The sequence below is a fragment of the Hylobates moloch genome, unplaced genomic scaffold (assembly GCF_009828535.3).
Source record: "Hylobates moloch isolate HMO894 unplaced genomic scaffold, HMol_V3 SCAFFOLD_18, whole genome shotgun sequence".
Classification (NCBI taxonomy): domain Eukaryota; kingdom Metazoa; phylum Chordata; class Mammalia; order Primates; family Hylobatidae; genus Hylobates; species Hylobates moloch.
The window spans coordinates 1,803,515-1,824,330 of NW_026652293.1; the positions used below are offsets into that span (position 1 = coordinate 1,803,515).

The window sequence follows — 20,816 nt, forward strand, 5'->3', positions numbered from 1 at the left end:
TTGTCTCTATTAAAAGTCAAAAAAATTAGCCAGGCATGGTGGTGCACATCTGTAGTCCCACTACTTGACAGACTGAGAGAGGAAGATTGCTTGAGTCTGGGAGATGGGGGCTACAATGAGCTATGTTCTCACCACTGCACTCCAGCCTGGATGACAGAGTGAGACCCTGTCTCAAAAAACAAATAAAAATAAAAACTTGAATACAAGAAGATATGTAGGAGGAAAAGGTGCAATATACAATAAATGATTAACTTACCTGAGGAAAATGTTGTTAATTTGTTTTCTGATGAATGCTCTTAATCCAAGAAATTTCCCGTAAATTCGGTGCAGAACAGTCTTCAGGAAGTCACGTTCTCTGGGATCTTCACTATCAAAAAGCTCCAGGAGCTTTAAAAGAAATCTGAGAAATTACTTTTAAAAAATAATTGAGCTAAAGCTTTATTCTAATTTTGATTTTAAAGATTATCCATGACATCTTTTAAAAATTTTTGAGAGTTCTTCCTTACCACACTGACTTTATTCTTGCTAAGTAATGAAGTGCAGGAAAAGCTTAGGAAATATTTCTTCTCACTTATTTCACTTCAACGTATGACATTTACAATAAATATAAATATTTCAAAAAGTGGATTTTTCTTTACCTTCCCACTGATTTTAAAATTCAATCCTACTCTTGAATACTAAAGAGGCTCACAATTTTGGAGTGTTAAAATTTGGGATTTTTAATGCTTTTTGATCGTCAAAACTACATAGAAAATCGTTTAAGCTTTTAGATTGCAAGTCATCAAATAGTCTTAAAAATATCCATGTGTACATGTATATTTATAGTTTACTAGAAAGATGTACACATACTAAGACTTCTTTTTGTGAATTTACAATAAATTCAAGACAGTTACCATGCCAACATTTGAAAAATTAACATTCAGTTATTAGGATAAAATATTGACAGATACATACTAATAGAGTAGAAATCATATATAAAATAACACTGGACTAAAAGAGGAGGCCAATTTTTTTTTTTTTTAAGACAGAGTCTTGCTCTGTAGCCCAGACTGGAGGATAGTGATGCAATCACAACTCACTGCAGCCTCGACCTCCTGGGGTCAAGAGATCCTCCTGCCTCAGCCTCCCAACTAGCTGGGACTACAGGCGCATGCCACCACACCCAGCTAATTTATGTAATTTTTGGTAGAGACGGGGTTTCACCATGTTGCCCAGGCTGGTCTCAAACTCCTGACTTCAAGCGATCCACCCTCCTCGGTGTCCCAAAGTGCCAGGATTATAGGCGTGAGCCACTATGCCCAGCCCATAGATTTTTCAACTTAGCAAATAGCTGAAAAATTTTAAACCAGTTCCACAATCAGCACTCTCCTATACCTCAATTGGCCCAATGAGTGTGCTCCTATATTCTGCACAACTTTTCAGCAAAACCTGAGAGAAGAGACTTTAGAAAAAGTTAAAGTCAAAATCTCAAATTTCCATTTAAAATGGTAAAGAAACTTAATTTCTTCTGTCAAAAAAAAAAATACTGTATTTTAAACTTGGATTTTCTTAGAAAAATATAAAATACTCTCTCTAGAGTACAAGTATCTGTAAAGCTGTCAAGGAATTTTATGTTCTGAACTTTCGTGTTTATAATTACAATAAAGATAGCAAGCTCTGAACCTCATCAGAAGTTCTTATTCCATTTTGTTTTGAATTATATACAATTGCTAACACATGCATCTGAAACCAGAGTGGATGACTTAAGTCATATTTATATCTCCCAAAACAACTGACATAGTTTCCATTCTTTGTTTGCTAGGCTGTTAAGGCCCTCATGAGATTCCAGCAAAAAATACCTATGGAGTATGAGAATTTTTGTTAATATATCTAATAAGTTCAGATCAAATTATTCTAATTAAAAATGGCAGCCAGGCAAAGTGGCTCTCAACTGTAATCCCAGCACTTTGGGAGGCCAAGGCAGGCGGATCACTTGAGGTCAGGGATTTGATAGCAGCCTGGCCAACACAGTAAAACCCTGTCTCTACTAAAAGTACAAACAAAAATTAGCCAGGCATGTTGGCTCACTTGCAGTCCCAGCTACTTGGGAGGCTGAGCCAGGAGAATCGCTTGAACCTGGGAGGCAGAGGTTGCAGTGAGCCAAGATCCAGCCACTGCACTCCAGCCTGGGCAACAAGAGCAAAACAGCCATATAAACTGCTAAAAGCAATTACTGGGCCCTAGCTTTTCAGATAATTCAGGCATTTAAAGTAGAAGGTAGAAAATAGATCCTGCCCCACCAGTTTTCTTTTTGCTCCCTTCACATCACAAAATAATACAGCAGCCTAAATACCTCAAGCTCTAGACTAACAAAGCACTAAGGCAATTGTTCCCCTCAACCTGTTATTGTATTAAATACAATTTCATATGGCATTACTAGAGCTCCCTAATGTATCCCACACAAGAGCTGCACAAGGAAATAAACAGGCATTCATTTGCAATTACCAAAATAACTCCATTTAATCTAATTTTTAGTCATGACTAAAATGTATATGTTACTGTTAATACACACCTAATATTTCTTTATGAAGAGCTACTTCAATGGTTGAAGGAAATATTTTAGGCTGACAATGTTCCTCATTTATCAATCCTTCACAGCAACAGGTCAGAATACTTTATATGAGGGTCAAGGGTAGTTACGAATGACCAAAAATCAGCTCTAAATATACCAAACTCACATTCGTAGAATCTTTATAATAGGGCACATACAAAGTGGTCTGAAGGGTAGGAAAGGTCCTTGCAATGATTTTAATCCTGGCCTCAGCATCAAATTCCTAAAGAGGCCTGCATACTCAGGCCTAGAAAGGCCTAGAAAGGTCTGGTCTACTTCACAATTTTCTTTGGGGCCAGCCAATTCCATATAGTTAAAAAGGGGCCTTTAGGCCAGTGCAGTGGCTCACACCTGTAATCCCAGCACTTTAGGAGGCTGAGGCGGGAGGATCCCTTGAGGCCAGGAGTTCAAGACCAGCCTAGCCAACATGGTGAAACCCCGTCTCTACTAGAAATAGAAAAAAAAAATCAACTGGGCATGGTGGTGCATGCCTGTAGTCCCAGCTACTTGGAAGGCTGAGGCAGGAGAATCGCTTGAACCCAGGAGGCGGAGGATGAAGTGAGCTGAGGTTGCACCACTGCGCTCCAGTCTGGGCAACAGAGCAAGACTCCCTCTCAAAAAAAAAAAAGAGGCCTTTAAATTTTTGAAAAGGTTTTGAAAATAAAAATGAATATATTCTTAGAAATTGTGAATATGTAGGTTCCAAAAATAACAGCTAATAAGCAGTTTATAAAAAGAAAGAAGGCATCACAATTAACTCTACCTCCGTACGTTCTTAATGATTCCATTTTGTCTGTGGTTTATGAGTGGTGGGATGTTTAGGTGCAAAGAGGAAAGAAAAAGGAAAAGGTAATTGATACTTAATGACAGGAAAGGAGCCTAAAGCCCAGATTACTCACAATGATTCTATTCCTTTTTTCCCGTCATTTCAAAGTCCCAATGCTTAAAATATATGTGAAGTTCAAAGACTTACAAATGTAAAACAAAGATTTGCCCTTGGATTGAATGGTCATACCAAATTTTCTCAGATACTGCAGAAAGGCTTGTTTTTCTGGTATTTATGAAATAACTATGATAATTTAGGATTAAATAGGATAATTTGATTGACTTCATTAGACTCTCACCCTTGATAAAAATACTCTTGTACTCTCAGAGCTAACTTGACTTTTATTCTAATTGTTTGCATATTAAGTGCTGTCAAATTAAACCATTAAAGTTTTGAAAGACTACACTATTTTAATCATAAGTTAATAAATCATTGCTAAGATGAATATAAGAGAATCTAAGACAAGAGTTCCTTACCTGTTGTACGAATTTCTGATCGATGTATCGCTTTGCAATGCTAGGCTGGAAATCGGGGCTCTCCAAAAATCTCAAGAAGAATTCATACACCAACTATGAGAGAAAGCCAAAGGCTAAGACGATGGCTCCAGAATATGACCCTAAATTATCACTTCATATTAAAAACACATCTTTTCTTACCAACTTAGTAGGGAGATTTCAGATCTCATTATAAAATGTAATCAGTTGATAAAAAAAATTTTTTTTTAAAAATTCACACCTGTACTCCCAACACACTTTAGGAAGCTGAGGTGGGAGAATTACTTGAGCCCAGGAGTTTGAAACCACCCTGGACAACATGGTGAGACTCCTGTCTATACAAATAATCAAAAAATTAGCCAGGCATGGTGGTGTGTGTCTGTTGTCCCAGCTACTGGGAGGCTGAGGTAGGAAGATTGCTTGAGTTTGGAAGTCAAGGCTGCAGTGAGCCGTGATTGTGCCGTACCATTGCACTCCAGCCTGGGCAACAGAGTGAGACTCTGTCTCAAAAATAAATAAATAAATAAATAAATAAACAAACAAACAAACAAACAAACTAAACCCAGAAACTATATATTCACCATTTGGTTTCCTAAGCGGATAAACTTTGAGATTTATTTATTGCTTTACATAACTTGATGCAAAACGTTAAATTACAGGAGCTAGAAAATAAGGACAATGCCTATAAAATTAAATATTTCTTAATTAAATATATTCCTATTTTGTAATCCATACTCACTAGGAACATGTTCCTTCCCAGTGGACTACTACCTACCTCAATTTAATCACTACAGAGTTTCTTAAATGCAGAGTCAACAACCTCCAGATAAAACAGGCAGTGTATCATTAATTTTTAAAAAGAAAGGAAAAGAAAAACTTCTGGTCTTTCTATAAAACTACAGTGGGAAAACTAATTAAATCAAAACCAGCATATCCTATCCACACTTGAGAAATAATGAACCAAATTACATAAGTACAGGGCTAGGGAAGAAATGTCTGTGTACCAACCACAGCAAATAAACTAGAAGTCATAGCAGGCCTTCTATAAAAGTGCCAAGCAACCTATACGTAATAGCAAATGTTCGCTTGCTACCACAAATCAGAATTAAATATTTGGTTCAGCTTGTCACTATCACACCTGCTTTCAAAGAGGAAGGCAAATATGACTAAAGTTTTTTTATTGTAACCTAATAGCTTTAAAAAGGCAGAAACTTAGCCCAAAATGGACCTTATTAGCTATTAAACAATACTATATCAATTTAACACCCTAAAAATAAAAAAGGAGGATTCTATCCCAAAGCAAAAACAGTCATTCAATAAACATTTAGGTAGCCAGTTAGGTTAGATGTAGAAGGAAGAAAAGAAAAAGGGAAAAGAAAGATTGCTACATTAAATTAATAGACCTTGTAGCAAACAAAAGCACTACCAGATCTAGGCCTTGTCATTCACCAAGTAACAACACATTTTTATGACTGAGAGTTCGGTAACAGTCTATGGCTAACAACAGTTTGGAGATCTGAGCAAATACAATTTTGCTTGATGTATCTCTGCCCAACTGTGGAAAAGGAGTGATGCTTATCTGGTCTAATGTTACCTAACATTTTGTGTTTATCATAAATTAAGGATATAATAAGAAATAAAACTTGATAGCAATTTAAGTTTTTATTCATAGATAATTTTCTAATCAAACAACAATAGAAATAAAAGATAAATTTTGCTTTGGGGTATACACATGCAAAAAGATACACAAAACTGATCACAGAGTGCTCTGAAAAGTCAGCAGTCTCATGGACTGCTGTGCAGTTTCATTAATGGCACAACTTAATTCATTCAGTGCCTATTTTCATGTCCAGTACTGGGCTATGTATAGTATGAACAGACATTAGGGATGATATGGCTCAAAAAGCCCATTCACTACACAAAAATTATATTATGTGGCACAGACTATAAGTGCAGGAGCTATTTAGAAAAAGGCTGTATCACTGTGGAATAGGTAGGAAAAGCTTTAAGGAGGATATGCAACTTAAGCCCTGCATTTGTTTTGATTCTGGATCCTTTGTTTTGATTCTGGATCCTCAGGAAGAGGATGGCTTTTATTTTATGGAAAGGTAGCAGCATGTCTTGATTTAAAAATATATATATTTATTTATTTTTAGAGACAGAGTTTCACCACGTTGCCCAGGCTGGTCTCGAACTACCAGGCTCAAGCTATGCACCCGCCTCAGCATCCTAACGTGCTGGTAAGGTGTAAGCCACTATGCCTGGCTTTATTTTTTTTAAGCAGCATGTCTTGAAATGAAGAGAATGCAGGGTATAGGCTGATGGTATGGAATTACAGACTCCAAATCTTTATGCAAATCCCTGGAGATTCCATCATAAGGTGGGATCAGGTTAAACATCAAACATGAGCCAAATATGGCATGCATTAGCCTATCTACTCTCCCTTCTTAAGATCTTCATCAGAAATACAGGGTTTAAGGCTTAATAGTTTTCAGAGTAATAGCCTGTCCTATGGGAGACTTTTACGACATCAAGCTACAAATCAAACTGAATTCTCTAATTCTCTCAAACTGAATTCTCTAAACCATATATATAATTGAACCATATATATAATTGAACCATATATAATTGAAACCTGTGCCATTCACAAATACCACATATAAATTCTTTCATAGTTTTCATCTACATCATTTACCTGACACAGTAAAAATTAGGTGATCAGTCAAAATTAGCAGCAAAATGCTGTTATGCCGCCAACTTAGCACCACTAAAGAGATGATGACAAAAAGTTACTTAAATACGTATTGAGGGCCGGGTGCAGTGGCTCACACCTGTAATCCCAGCACTTCGGGAGCCTGAGGTGGGCGGATCACCTGAGGTCCGGAGTTGCAGACCAGCCTGGCCAACATGGAGAAATCCCGTCTCTACTAAAAATACAAAATTAGCCAGACATGGTGGCGCATGCCTGTAATCCCAGCTACTTGGGAGGCTGAGGCAGGAGAATCACTTGAACCTGAGAGGCAGAGGTTGCAGTGAGCCGAGATCACTCCATTGCACTCCAGCCTGGGCAACAAGAGCAAAACTCCATCTCAGAAAAATAAATAAGTAAATAAAAATGATGAATAGTTATCCCAAATAGAGGTAGAAGAAACACTAGTGATCTACAGAGCTGGAAATCTTCAAAATGGAATAATCGAGATTATGCTTCTATAAAATTTATCCTGTCCCAGTGTCACTCTCTATATACTCCATCCTACATTTTAAAAAATGTATCACACCCTAACATAGAATGTATGCCAATTATTTTACTATTATTTTGTTCTTCTCTGCTAAGATGTAAGGGATTTTGCTTAGTTCATTACTTCACCCTCAATGTTTACAAGAATGCTTGACACACAATAGATGCTTACTGAATGAATGAAAATCACATTTGTTAAGAGGCTGTGTTTCTATGTAGTGACTGAAGTTTTTCTATGGTCTTATTTTCTTTCTTTTTTTTTTAGACAGAGTCTTGCTTTGTTGCCCAGGCTGGAGTGCAATGGTGCGATGTCGGCTCACTGCAACCTCCGCCTCCTGGGTTCAAGCCATTCTCCTGCCTCAGCCTCCTGAGTAGCTGGGATTAGAGGCGTGCGCCACCATGCCTGGCTAATTTTTGTATTCTTAGTAGAGACGGGGTTTCACCATGTTGTTCAGGCTGGTCTTGAACTCCTGACCTCGTGATCCTTCTGACCTCATGATCCACCTGCCTCAGCCTCTCAAAGTGCACGTTGAGCCACTGCGCCCAGCCTTCTATGGTCTTCTATACAAATAACTTGCTCCAAGAATCTAAGACACAGTGTTGCAAAGAAAAACAGGCACTTCACCAATGAATTCAGTTCACTAAATAAAATGACAAACTTCACCTGTGTTCAAGTATGGCTAGTCCTTCTACTTCTGTACACCAAAAATACCCTAAAAAGTGAAAGATAACTAAAAAGTATAGGGAATTGAGGAGTGTAATCTTACTATTCTACTCAGTTCTGACCATGACTTTCCTAAGGGAGTTAAAATAAAACATACAAAATTCTGGTTTTCACCATTAAAAAGACTTGGGAGAAGTTCCAACAGAAAACAGCATGGATGATTAAAGTATCTGAAAGATAAGACCTATACAAAAAGCTAAAGGAATAGAAATGTTTGAGTCAGAGAGGCAAAGACTGAGAAGCAAACTTTAAAGATCTACAAGTACCTAAGAGGCTGCTTTCAAGTAATACAGGTGACCAATGTTTTCCAACCTCTATTAAGAGGAAACGTAAATAAGGTTTTTAATTGATTTAATATATAAAAGAATTATACAAAAATTAATGCATAGTCAACTGTATGAGATATTATATATTAAGCACCCAAAAAGAACATTACCTGGGGTAAGGTAAACATTAACAAAATCTTAGTTTTTTTAAGAATCTGTTTTTCTCTGTAATCCTTGTGAAAATAGATTCTGCATAAACCTTGAATAGTTTAAATACAGTCAGCCTAGGTTTTTTCCCTCTGCTCTTTTATCCATAAGAACTAAAAAGATAATAACTATTCACAATTAAAAAGGCCAAAGCAATAAAAGTATTTCTCAACCTTATATAAAAGATATTCCTTTTTATTTTTGTGCCTATAAAGTTAGTGCATTAGGCTATGATTCCTACCATTTTGGATTCTTGGCCCATGAAAATATTTAAAATATAGTATATGGCCAAGAGTTATTTGAATGTAAAGGTGTACATTGTAAAATATGTATGTTGCTAGTTTAAATTTCTAATTATATTGCCCAGAGAGAAAAGCCTTCTAATCCCTAAAATACAACTTACTCCTAAAAAGGTCTATGTTCTAGGCACTATCCTACATAATTAAATCTTAATTATCTGTGCCACTAAAGTAATTAATAAAGAAAGTGAAAATACACAATCTGCCTGTATTCCAGGCTAGTACAGCAGCCAAGTGTCCTAATTATCTAAAAGTGCAGAAAATTAATATATTGTTCATCTTCAATAAATAGAAAGCAATAATACTTAGGAAAGAAATGAGAAAATAATTTAAAACTGTTGTACATTAAGTTACCATATAATACTACACTTAATAAATTAGAGGATACAACTAATACTGAAATGACCTTCCTTGTGTTCCTTTCTTTTATCTCTTTTTATTCCATTATTCCATTGCTCATTCGTATTTCCATTACAGTGTAAGAGTAAGTTAAAGAGGTAAACTTGTATTAGCACATGTTTAGAAAATTCATGAAAAGGGTGGGGGAAACAAAGGCTTGAAAGGTTTTGCGATTACTTATAATTACTCTCCCTCATTAACAACTAATGTTTATTTTCCACCCTAACAAATTAATTTCTAGCATCTAGGATCTCATAAGCTAAATGTAAAACGTAAACTTTTAGTATGAAACAAAAGAATTCCAGGTGAGTTAAGCGCACATTATAATACAGAAGAAACCTTCACTGAGCAAATTACTTCAGTGCTACAATTCCCTATAATCTGATTTGTCAGAGTAGTTTTAATATTCCATCTAAAAAAACTCAAGATGATTAATAATGTAGCTACAATATATTGACAAATCCTATAAATCAGGTCCTTTAGTATCTACCAGTTTCTGATGTCCTTAGACTATTTAATTGCCAAATTTAAAAACTGTATGCCAAATTTTGGTTTCTAGAAATTTTGGTTTTCAGAAAGATTTTTTAACTATAAACATATATATCTAGGGCAGAGCCTTTTAATCAAGGGACCATAGATGAATGAGAATTTCTTGTATCTCTGGGAATTTGTCTTGAGAGAACTACTTCTCAAAAATCGTATTTTGGCTGGACACAGTGGCTCATGCCTGTAATCCCAGCACTTTGGGAGGCTGAGGTGGATGGATCACTTGAGGTCTGAGTTCAAGACGTGCCTGGCCAACATGCTGAAACCCCGTCTCTACTAAAAATCCAAAAATTAGCTGGACATGGTGCCAAGCACCTGTAGTCCCAGATACTCAAGAGACTGAGGCAGGAGAATCATTTGAACTTGGGAGGTGGAGGTTGCAGTCAGCCGAGATCATGCCACTGCACTCCAACCTGGGCAACAGAGTGAGACTCCATCTCAAAAATAAATAAATACATAAATAAAAAAAGAAAAAATCATATTTTGAAAGCAACTTACCACCTCCTAAAATGTTAAGAACCACTGGTTTCAGGGAATTTAAATAAAACCTCAAATCATACCAGTTAAAAATGGAATGCATATTGTCTACTTGGCTCAATTTCCACTGTTACTTTCCATGAGCATATAAATATATTCTAATGAAAACACTTTCTTCACTTTTAAAAATTCAAAGACCAAGGGGTCTTTTTCAGACTATTCAATTACATCTGATTAAAAAATCAGCTAATGAGAATTTTTCATTATCAGCTTATCAACTTATCAGCTAATGAGAATTTGTAAAACCTTTGCATTTCAAATACAGCATTATTAATTTTACACCAACTATGGAACAAAATTTCAGATAAACTTGTGTACAGTTCTATTAAAACATAATTTACCACTTTGGATTTTCTAGTTCTGTAAGCTCTAACGTGCTGAAAGATCTTAAAACTGTTAGCAGCTTTCACTAATCCTAGGACTCTGCTCCATTTTATTTGTATGTATAGGTGCTACACAGAATGAATAAATTAATAAATAATGAGGCAGACTATTGAATAAAGTATCCCAAACGATATAGAATGTAATTTTCTTTCTCTCATCTTTTTTTTTTTTTTTTTTTGAGATGGAGTTTCTCTCTTGTTGCCCAGGCTGGAGTGCAATGGCGCAATCTCGGCTCACCACAACCTCCGCCTCCTGGGTTCCAGCGATTCTCCTGCCTCAGCCTCCTGAGTAGCTGGGATTACAGGCACGTGCCACCATGCCTGGCTAATTTTGTATTTTTAGTACAGATGAGGTTTCTCCATGTTAGGCTGGTCTCGAACTCCTGACCTCAGGTGATCTGCCCAGCTCGGCCTCCCAAAGTGCTGAGATTACAGGCGTAAACCACCATGCCTGGCCTCTCTCATCTTTTTATAATAACAAAATGTAAACGTCACTACAAAATATAAGAACATGCAAAATTTTTTTAAAAATTAGCAAATTAATTGGCCTTAATACCTAGAATCCATATATAAATGAAGAAAATTGAACAGAGCTCCAGAGACCTGTGGGACACCATCAAGTATAGCAACATACACATAAATGGGAGTCCCAGAAGATGAGAGAAAAAGGGTGGAAAAATATTTGAATGATGACCAAAAATAAATCAAAGAGTATGAAAAATATTAGCTTACATAATGAATTCTAATTGTAACTCAATAAACAACAGGTAGAATAAAGTCAAGAAGATCCACACCTAGATACATCATAATCAAACTGACAAAACTTAAAGACAAAGAGATAACGTTTCTAGCAGCAAGAGAAAAACGACTTTTCACATACATGATGAGATCCTCAATAAGATTAATGGCTAACTTTTCATCAGAAAACCATGGACATAAGAAGACAAATGGGATGACATGTTCAAAGTGTTGAAAGAAAAAGACTGTTAGCCAAGAATTCTACATCCAGCAAAACTCTCCTTCAAAAATGAAGAGGAAATTAAGACATTCCTAGATAAACACTGAAAGAATTTGTCATTAGCCAACCTGCCCTACAAGAAATACTAAAGAAATTCCTTCAGGTGGGAGGCTGAAGTGGGCAGATCACGAGGTCAGGAGATAAGAGACCATCCTGGCTAACACGCTGAAACCCTGTCTCTACTGAAAATACAAAAAATTAGCCGGGTGTGGTGGCAGGCGCCTGTAGTCCTAGCTACTCAGGAGGCTGAGGCAGGAGAATGGCGTGAACCCAGGAGGCAGAGCTTGCAGTGAGCCGAGATCGCACCACTGCACTCCAGCCTGGGCAACAGAGCGAGACTCCTTCTCAAAAAAAAAAAAAAAAAAAAATTCCTTCAGGCTTTTGAAGAAATAAAAGGACGCCATACAGTGTCTCAAATCCACAAAGAAAAATAAAGAGCACATGTAAAGATAAATACATAAGTAAATATAATAGAAGGCAGTATAAATGTATTTTTATTTATAACTCTTACTTTCCTCCTTTACAAGGCCAACTGCATAAAGCAATTACTGCAAAACTGTGTTGGTGGGCATATGATGTGTAAAGGCATAATTTGTATGACAATACCACAAAAAAGTGGGGAGTGAATGGATGTATACTGGGCCAAAGTTTTGTATACTATTGAAATTAAGTTAGTATTAAACCAAACTAGATTGTTTCAGAATGCTAACTGTAATCCCCAGGAGAGAGAGAGAGAGAGAGAAACAGAAAAAGAGAGAAAGAGAGAGAGAGAGACAGAAAGAAGGAAGGAAAGGGAAGGGAAGGGAAGGGAAGGAAAGGAAAGGAAAGGAAAGGAAAGGAAAGGAAAGGAAAGGAAAGGAAAGGAAAGGAAAGGAAAGGAAAGGAAAGGAAAGGAAAGGAAAGGAAAGGAAAGGAAGGGAAAGGAAAGGAAAGGAAAGGAGAAAAGAAAAAGTCAAAACATATAGTTAAAGAAACAAGGGAATGAAAATGGCACCCTGGAAAATACCTATTTAACACAAAAAGGAGTAATGGAAAAGTGGAGGAATAAAAAAGACATAAGTCACAGAAAACAAATGGCAAAATGGCAGTTGTAAAGCCCACCTTATCAGTAATTACATTAAATATAAACGGTCAAACATACTAATCAAAAAGGCAGAGACTATAGAAATTATTTTCAAAAAATGACCCAACTGCATGCTGTTTATAAGAGACACACTTTAGATTCAAATAGATTAAAAGTAAAAGGATGGAAATGATATATCATACCATGAGTAACCAAAAGAGAGCTGGAGTGGCTATACTAGTATCAGACAAAATTAACACAGAAATTGTGAATAGAGACAAAGGACCTTTTCAGGGCCATCTATGAAGAATATATAACAATTATAAACTTATATACATTTATCAACAGGGTCCTAAAATACATGAAGCAAAAACTTACAGAAATGAAGAGAGAAACAGCAAATAGAGACTTCAGTCCCCCTTTAAAATAACAACAGACAGAAGATTAACGAGGAAACAGAAGACTTAAACAGCACCATAAATCAACCAGACCTAACAGACTTCTACAGAACACTGTACTCAACAGCAACAGAACACACATTCATCTCAAGCACACATGAAACATTCTCCAGGACAGACTGTATGTTAAGCCACTAAATAAGTCTCAGTAAGTTTAAAAGGATTGAAATCATACAAAATATATTCTCCATTCTGCAATTACAGAGGCAGTAAAAAAGAAAAACTTTAAGAAAAAAGTATATTCTCCAAACATACTGGAATAAAATTAGAAATTAATAACAAGGAAATCTAGGAAAGTCACAAATAGGTAGAAATTAACACATTCCTAAATAACTAATGGGTCAAAAGAAAAATCACATAGGAAATTAGAAAATATTTTGAGCCAGGTGTGGTTGTGCACACCTGTAATCCCAGCACTTTGGGAACCAAGTGGGTGCTTGAGCTCAGGTGTTCAAAACCAGCCTGGGCAACATGGCAAAACCCCATCTCTACTAAAAATACAAAAATTAGCAGGTGTAGTAACACACATCTGTACCTGCAGCTACTTAGGAAGCTGAGGTGGGAGGATGGCTTGAGCCCAGGAGGCAGAGGTTGCAGTGAGCTGAGATCACGTCACTCCACTCCACTCCAGCCTGGGTGACAGAACCAGACCCCGTCTCAAAAAAGAAGAAAAGAAAAACATAATGTATAAAAATTGATGGGTTCAATTAAAAACTACTTTAAAGTTCACATGGAACCAAAAAAGAGCCTGCATCACCAAGTCAATCCTAACCTAAAAGAACAAAGCTGGAGGCATCATGCTACCTGACTTCAAACTATACTACAAGGCTACAGCAATCAAAACAGCATGGTACTGGTACCAAAACAGAGATACAGATCAATGGAACAGAACAGAGCCCTCAGAAATAACGCCGCATATCTACAACTATCTGATCTTTGACAAACCTGACAAAAATAAGCAATGGGGAAAGGATTCCCTATTTAATAAATGGTGCTGGGAAAACTGGCTAGCCATATGTAGAAAGCTGAAACTGGATCCCTTCCTTACACCTTATACAAAAATTAATTCAACATGGATTAAAGACTTACATGTTAGACCTAAAACCATAAAAACCCTAGAAGAAAACCTAGGCAATACCATTCAGGACATAGGCATGGGCAAGGACTTCATGTCTAAAACACCAAAAGCAATGGCAACAAAAGCCAAAATTGACGAATGGGATCTAATTAAAGAGCTTCTGCACAGCAAAAGAAACTACCATCAGAGTGAACAGGCAACCTACAAAATGGGAGAAAATTTTCACAACCTACTCATCTGACAAAGGGCTAATATCTAGAATCTACAATGAACTCAAACAAATTTACAAGAAAAAAACAAACAAACCCATCAAAAAGTGGGCGAAGGACATGAACAGACACTTCTCAAAAGAAGACACTTATGCAGCCAAAAGACACATGAAAAAATGCTCATCATCACTGGCCATCAGAGAAATGCAAATCAAAACCACAATGAGATATCATCTCACACCAGTTAGAATGGCCATCATTAAAAAGTCAGGAAACAACAGGTGCTGGAGAGGATGTGGAGAAATAGGAACACTTTTACACTGTTGGTGGGACTGTAAACTAGTTCAACCATTGTGGAAGTCAGTGTGGCGATTCCTCAGGGATCTAGAACTAGAAATACCATTTGACCCAGCCATCCCATTACTGGGTATATACCCAAAGGACTATAAATCATGCTGCTATAAAGACACATGCACACGTACGTTTATTGAGGCACTATTCACAACAGCAACGACTTGGAACCAACCCAAATGTCCAACAACAATAGACTGGATTAAGAAAATGTGGCACATATACACCATGGAATACTATGCAGCCATAAAAATGATGAGTTCATGTCCTTTGTAGGGACATGGATGAAGCTGGAAATCATCATTCTCAGTAAACTATCGCAAGGACAAAAAACCAAACACCGCATGTTCTCATTCATAGGTGGGAACTGAACAATGAGAACACATGGACACAGGAAGGGGAACATCACACTCTGGGGACTGTTGTGGGGTTGGGGGAGGGGGGAGGGATAGCATTAGGAGATACACCTAATGCTAAATGACGAGTTAATGGGTGCAGCACACCAACATGGCACATGGATACATATGTAACAAACCTGCACATTGTGCACATGTACCCTAAAACTTAAAGTACAATTAAAAAAAAAAATGTATGGGTTCAAACAAAAACTTATAGATAGAACTGTTCATAACAGCTCTATTCACAATAGCCAAATCATGGAAATAATTTAAATGTCCATCAACTGGTAAGTGAATAAACAAATGTGGTATATCCATACAATGGAATAATTCATCCATAAAAAGGAATGAAGTATTGGTACGGACTACATTTATGAACCTTGAAAACATGCTAACTGAAAGAACCCAGAAACAAAAGCCCACATATTACATAATTTCACTTATATGAAGTATCCAGAATAGGCAAATCCAGAGACAGAAGGCAGATTAGTAGTTGTCAGGGGCTGTAAAGAGAGCGGAACGGGCCGTGAGTGCTAAATGCCAATGGGGTTTCCATTTGGGGTGACAGAAAAGTTACAGAATTAAAGAGTGGTGATGGGTTGTACAACATGGCAAATGTACTTTGTGCCACTGAATTGTACACTTTAAAATGGCTTAAATGGTAAATATATGTTAAGTGTATTTTATTACAATGAAAAAACATTGAAAAACTATTTGCATGAAAGAAAGTAATGTTAAGAAAACCATAAAAGTCAAATATTGTATACACACACTCAGAATCTAAATGAGAAAACCATGATTTCTGCAGAATAGCATAAATATAAAAACTGCCAATACGTAATTATGTTCCATACCTGTATGTGAGGCCAAGAGGCCTCAAGCGTGGGTTCATCCTCTTCTGGATCAAAATCTGGATTATCACTTGGAGGAAGTGTACGGAAGATGTTAGCACTGATCTGTAAAGAAAAAATAATCTTACGTTCTTTGTTGTATGTGTAATTGAATTGGACAATTCAAAACGAAATATTTTAAAGATCACTTTAAGAAAAAAGTTATAGCTGTAAGCTTAGTTCAAAATCTATAAACCTCTTCAAGATACAAAGAAAGCAGGTGTGTTTCTCTTCTCTATCCAATAACTCTTGACTTCCTCAAACCTAAGCTCGTGAAGATTACAGATAACCTCTGGATTCATCTTCTTTAAATTATAAATTGTTCTTTCCGAATTTTGCTTAAAAAGAAAGAGGGGGCCAGGCGAAGTGGCTCACACCTGTAATCCCAGCACTCTGGGAGGCCGAGGGGGCAGACTGCCTGAGGTCAGGAGTTCAAGACCAGCCTGGGCAACATGGTGAAACCCCATCTCTACAAAAACACAAAAATTAGCCAGGCATGGTGGTGCACACTTGGGGTCCCAACTACTGGGGAGGCTGAGGCAGGAGAATCACCTGAGCCCAGAAGGCGGAGGTTGCAGTGAGCCGAGATCATACCACTGCACTCTAGCCTGGGTGACAGAGCCGGACCCTGTCTCCAAAAAAAAAAAAAAAGAAAGAAAAAAGAAGGGAAAGGGAGAATATAGAGGAAGGGAGTACAGGACAGGGAATTCGAGGGAAAAAGTTACTAATTCTACTTATCTTTGATTCATTTCATCTTTCTACAATTCCTCCCCTATTCCAACATGGCCATATTCTATACTTGTCTTGTAACTCAGAGTTTGGTAAAATCTCTCCGTTCTTATACATACATACCACACTAAGAGAGAGGTGAGCGAGGGTAGAATGCCTTCACTGTTATTATAAATGTGTTTATAATACCTTTTGATGATTTAATTTACTGTATTTCATCTACTTTGAGACTTTTAAAAAACATATTAACCACCTTGAAATCAGGATGTGCTTCATTTTAGATCCAGTGAAATATGGTATTTATAATTTCATGCTTTGCATTATCTTAGTACCAAGGTAAATATATATCCTTTTTCTCTAGCAAAGGATAGACTGTGGTCCTAGTCTACGATTTTTTTAAGAATAATGAACAGACTGACAGACCAAGTAGTTTAATAAACATTTAAGGCCCAACTACTAAGGGGTTGATCATTTTGAGATAAACTATTCCAGAGGTAGAGGACAAGACAAGGAATTGCAAGCAAATTCCCAACTATTCTTATGAAGTAGCATCTTTGATACACAAATTAACTGCTAACAGTCAATTACTGTAACCATAAGACTTAGTAAGTAATAACCTAAAATTTGATCAGCCAGAACTCAAAGCCAGTACTTGAGGGCAAAGCCAATAAACAGTTTGATGGACATTAATTTCACAAAGAGTAGCAGCAAGCCATCGATATAATTTGAAAAGAAATCTATCTCACAAGAGCGTAGAATTTGTCCTTGAGATCATACTTATTATTGTCAGTAGTAAAAGAAAGTTAATCTTGTAGCCGCTAATAAAATTAACTGTATATAACAAATATTCAGAAGAGCTTCAAGAGTCTAAATGGGTAAGATGACTCAAGTATTATTTAGATATTAAATTAAGTACTCATAAATTTTTAAGAAACCAACAATATATACCTACTATGTGCCCACAGAAATCAAAATATTTAAGAAAGCAACAACAAACACACACCTTTTTACTTGGGCAAAGAAATTAAATCCTGTAATTTATTAGTATATAGCAAATTTGACTCAAATATTTGAGACTTTCAATATCTGTCAACAATTTTAGAGATTAATTCCCAGGACTTTAAAAATTCCTGAATATAAGCCATTTGCAATCAGTAACAGTAGGAAATACTGCTTTTTCTCCCTGAACTTTTTAAATGATAAAAAAAAAAATTGAAGAAGTCCATCAATATTTAGTATTTATGTTCTCAAACTATCACTTCCTTTTACTGTCTGTGGGAGTTTAAGCCAATTTCATTTTGATTAATGTTCTCTCTATAGCTAATCTTTAAATTTTTTTGAGGCTGGACATGGTGGCCCATGCATGTAAACCTAGCACTTTGGGAGGCCAAGACAGGAGGACTGCTTGAGGTCAGGAGTTTGAGACCAGCCTGGGCAATAAGCAAGGCTCCACCTCTAAAAAAAAAAAAAAAATGAAAAAATTAATCGGGCATGGTGGTGCATGCTCGTAGTTCTACCTACTCAGGAGGCTTAGGCAGGAGGATAGCTTGTGCCCAGGAGGTCAAGGCTGCAGTGAGCTATGATTATGCCACTGCACTCCAGCCTTCCAGCCTGGGAAAAGAGAGACACTCTCTTTTTTTTTTTTTTTGAGACAGGGTCTCATTCTGTCACCCAGCCTGGAGTGCAGTGGCACAATCTTGGCTCACTGCAACCTCCGCCTCCCAGGTTCAAGCAATTCTCCGGCCTCAGCCTCCCAAGTAGTTGGGATTACAGGCACCCACCACCATACCTGGCTAATTTTTGTATTTTTAGCAGAGATGGGGTTTCACCATGTTGGCCAGGCTGTTCTCAAACTCCTGACCTTAAGTGATCAACCCGCCTTGGCCTCCCAAAGTGCTGGGGTTACAGGCGTGAGCCACTGTGCCCAGCCAACTCTGTCTCCAAAAAAAAAAAAATTTTTTTTGAAGGCTTTTATTCTCTTTAAAGAAAAAAAAAAACCCAACAATCAAAAATTTCCTAATTCCTTTTGAGAGGTCTTCTACTACAGAGTGATGAAAGGAAACCCAATCACTATAGTAGGGGCAAACATATTTCCTGCTACACATTTGGTTCTTCCCCAAGAACATATATTAGGCAAGGGGAAAGAAATGAAGGCAACTGTAGGTTATATTTATATTTGCTTTTAGCTTCAATACTCTAAGTTTAAATTATGTACTCAGCAACTCTCTAATTAGTCCAACTGGATTTTTTTACTTATTTTTTTTGAGACAAGGTGTTGCTCTGTCAACCCAGGCTGGAATGCAGTGATGATCATGGCTCACTTCAGTCTTGAACTCCTGGGCTCAAGCGATCCTCTCCCCTCAGCCTCCTGAGTAGCTGGGCCTTTACTAAAGGCTCATGCCACCATGCCTGGCTAATTTTTTTATTTTTATTTTTAGTACTTTTTGTAGAGATGGGTCCTTGCTATGCTGGCCAGGCTGGTCTTGAACTCTTGGCCTCAAGTGATTCTCCCACCTTAGCCTCCCAAAGTGCTGGGTTTACAAGCATAAGCGAGCCACTGCACTAGCCTGAATTTTTATATTTTGTTAGTACACAATAAAATTTTTAAAAAATCACAAATACTAAACAAAATCCTACTGTTTGATAGAAAATAAGGTTGAATTACTAATTAACAGCAAGCATCCTAAACAACCTTGCTTCAGTAAAGTTGGCTGTAGTTTTTTTTCACATCAGATATTATAACTTCTTAAAGATCCTGATTTTCAATTAAAGTGTTATACCTGACTCCCTTACCCACTGCTTAAATGTGGAGATCCCTAGTCTTTCACTGGTCTTCCCTTTCCCCTTTACAAGTTCTTAGTAATGGCCGGGCATGGTGGCTCATGCCTATAATCCAAGCATTTTCAGAGGCTGAGGCGGGTGGATCATGATGTCAGGAGTTCAAGAATAGCCTGGCCAAGATGGTGAAACCCTATCTCTACTGAAAATACAAAAATTGACTGGGCGTGGTGGTGGGCACCTGTAATCCCAGCTATTCAGGAGGCTGAGGCAGGGAACTGCTTGAACCTGGGAGGCAGAGGTTGCAGTGAGCTGAGATCACACCACTGCACTCCAACCTGGGCTACAGAGCGAGACTCCGTCTCAAAAATAAATAAAAATAAAAGTTCTCAGTAACTATTCACCTCCATGACATTAATTACCTATCAATCTGTATCATCCCAGGCCTAAATCCTTCTCTTAAGCTCTAGATCTGCACTATCCAATATGGGAGCCACCAGCCACTATGACTCTCAATTCCCAAACTTGTATACACAATGATGGTATCATTGGAATGGATGGGATATGAACTATTTTCTAAAATTTGGGGGATGTATTAATTATTGTATATTTATTTAAAATCAGTCTCATTAATTCATTATTATACCTCAGATCTTAAATTTACATAAATCTGAGGAACATAATTCTAGAGGCTTACCATTTTTACTATATCAGAATACGCTGATTCAACAATTACACCACGATTAGTTGAAACATACTCAACCAGTTCATTCAGTGTTGCTCTTTTAATTTCTTTGCTCTTCAAGTCTGAAACAGAGTCCATGAAATCAAACAGTATACAACACTGCTGCAACTTCTGACAGAAAAGCTCTTGTTGTTCATTTGAAGTGGCATCTATAAATAAAAATAAAGAAAAACTTAGAAATAACCTACTCAGAAGTTACTTTTATATATTTATTAATTTTGTAGAAGCTATTCACATATGTAAAACTTTCCAAAAATCTAGTGAGAAATGTGCCCATCTAACCCCATCATTCAGGGATTTATACTGGACTCTTCTCTCTCTCTCATTACTCACAATCATTAAAAAATTTTTTTAAAGAAATGTGGTCTTGCTACATTGCCCAAGATAGACTCAAACTCCTAGGCTCATGTGATCCTCCTGCCTCAGCCTCCAGAGTAGTGGAGATTATGTGCCACCATGCCCAGCTAATCATTAAATGTTATTGATTCAGTGTCTTTAACATATTTCAAATCTATCCTTGTCATTCCCACTGCCATTTCAGATTCTCACCGTGCCTCATCTGGACTACAGCAATGATATTCTAATTGCTC

The 20,816-nt window shown here is 37.1% G+C and overlaps 1 protein-coding gene across 2 annotated transcripts in view; it reads right to left on the minus strand.

Annotated features, from left to right (window-relative positions):
* PPP2R5A (protein phosphatase 2 regulatory subunit B'alpha) overlaps nt 1-20,816 on the minus strand; it is a 77,216-nt gene that overhangs the window by 15,239 nt on the left and 41,161 nt on the right. For both annotated transcript variants that reach the window (XM_032136431.2, XM_058430445.1), the window contains exons 2-5: nt 20,179-20,375; nt 15,939-16,040; nt 3,893-3,985; nt 257-387 (exon numbers count right to left, since the gene is read on the minus strand). In XM_032136431.2, coding sequence (XP_031992322.1) covers nt 257-387; nt 3,893-3,985; nt 15,939-16,040; nt 20,179-20,375 — 523 coding nt within the window. The remainder of the gene's footprint in view (nt 1-256; nt 388-3,892; nt 3,986-15,938; nt 16,041-20,178; nt 20,376-20,816) is intronic.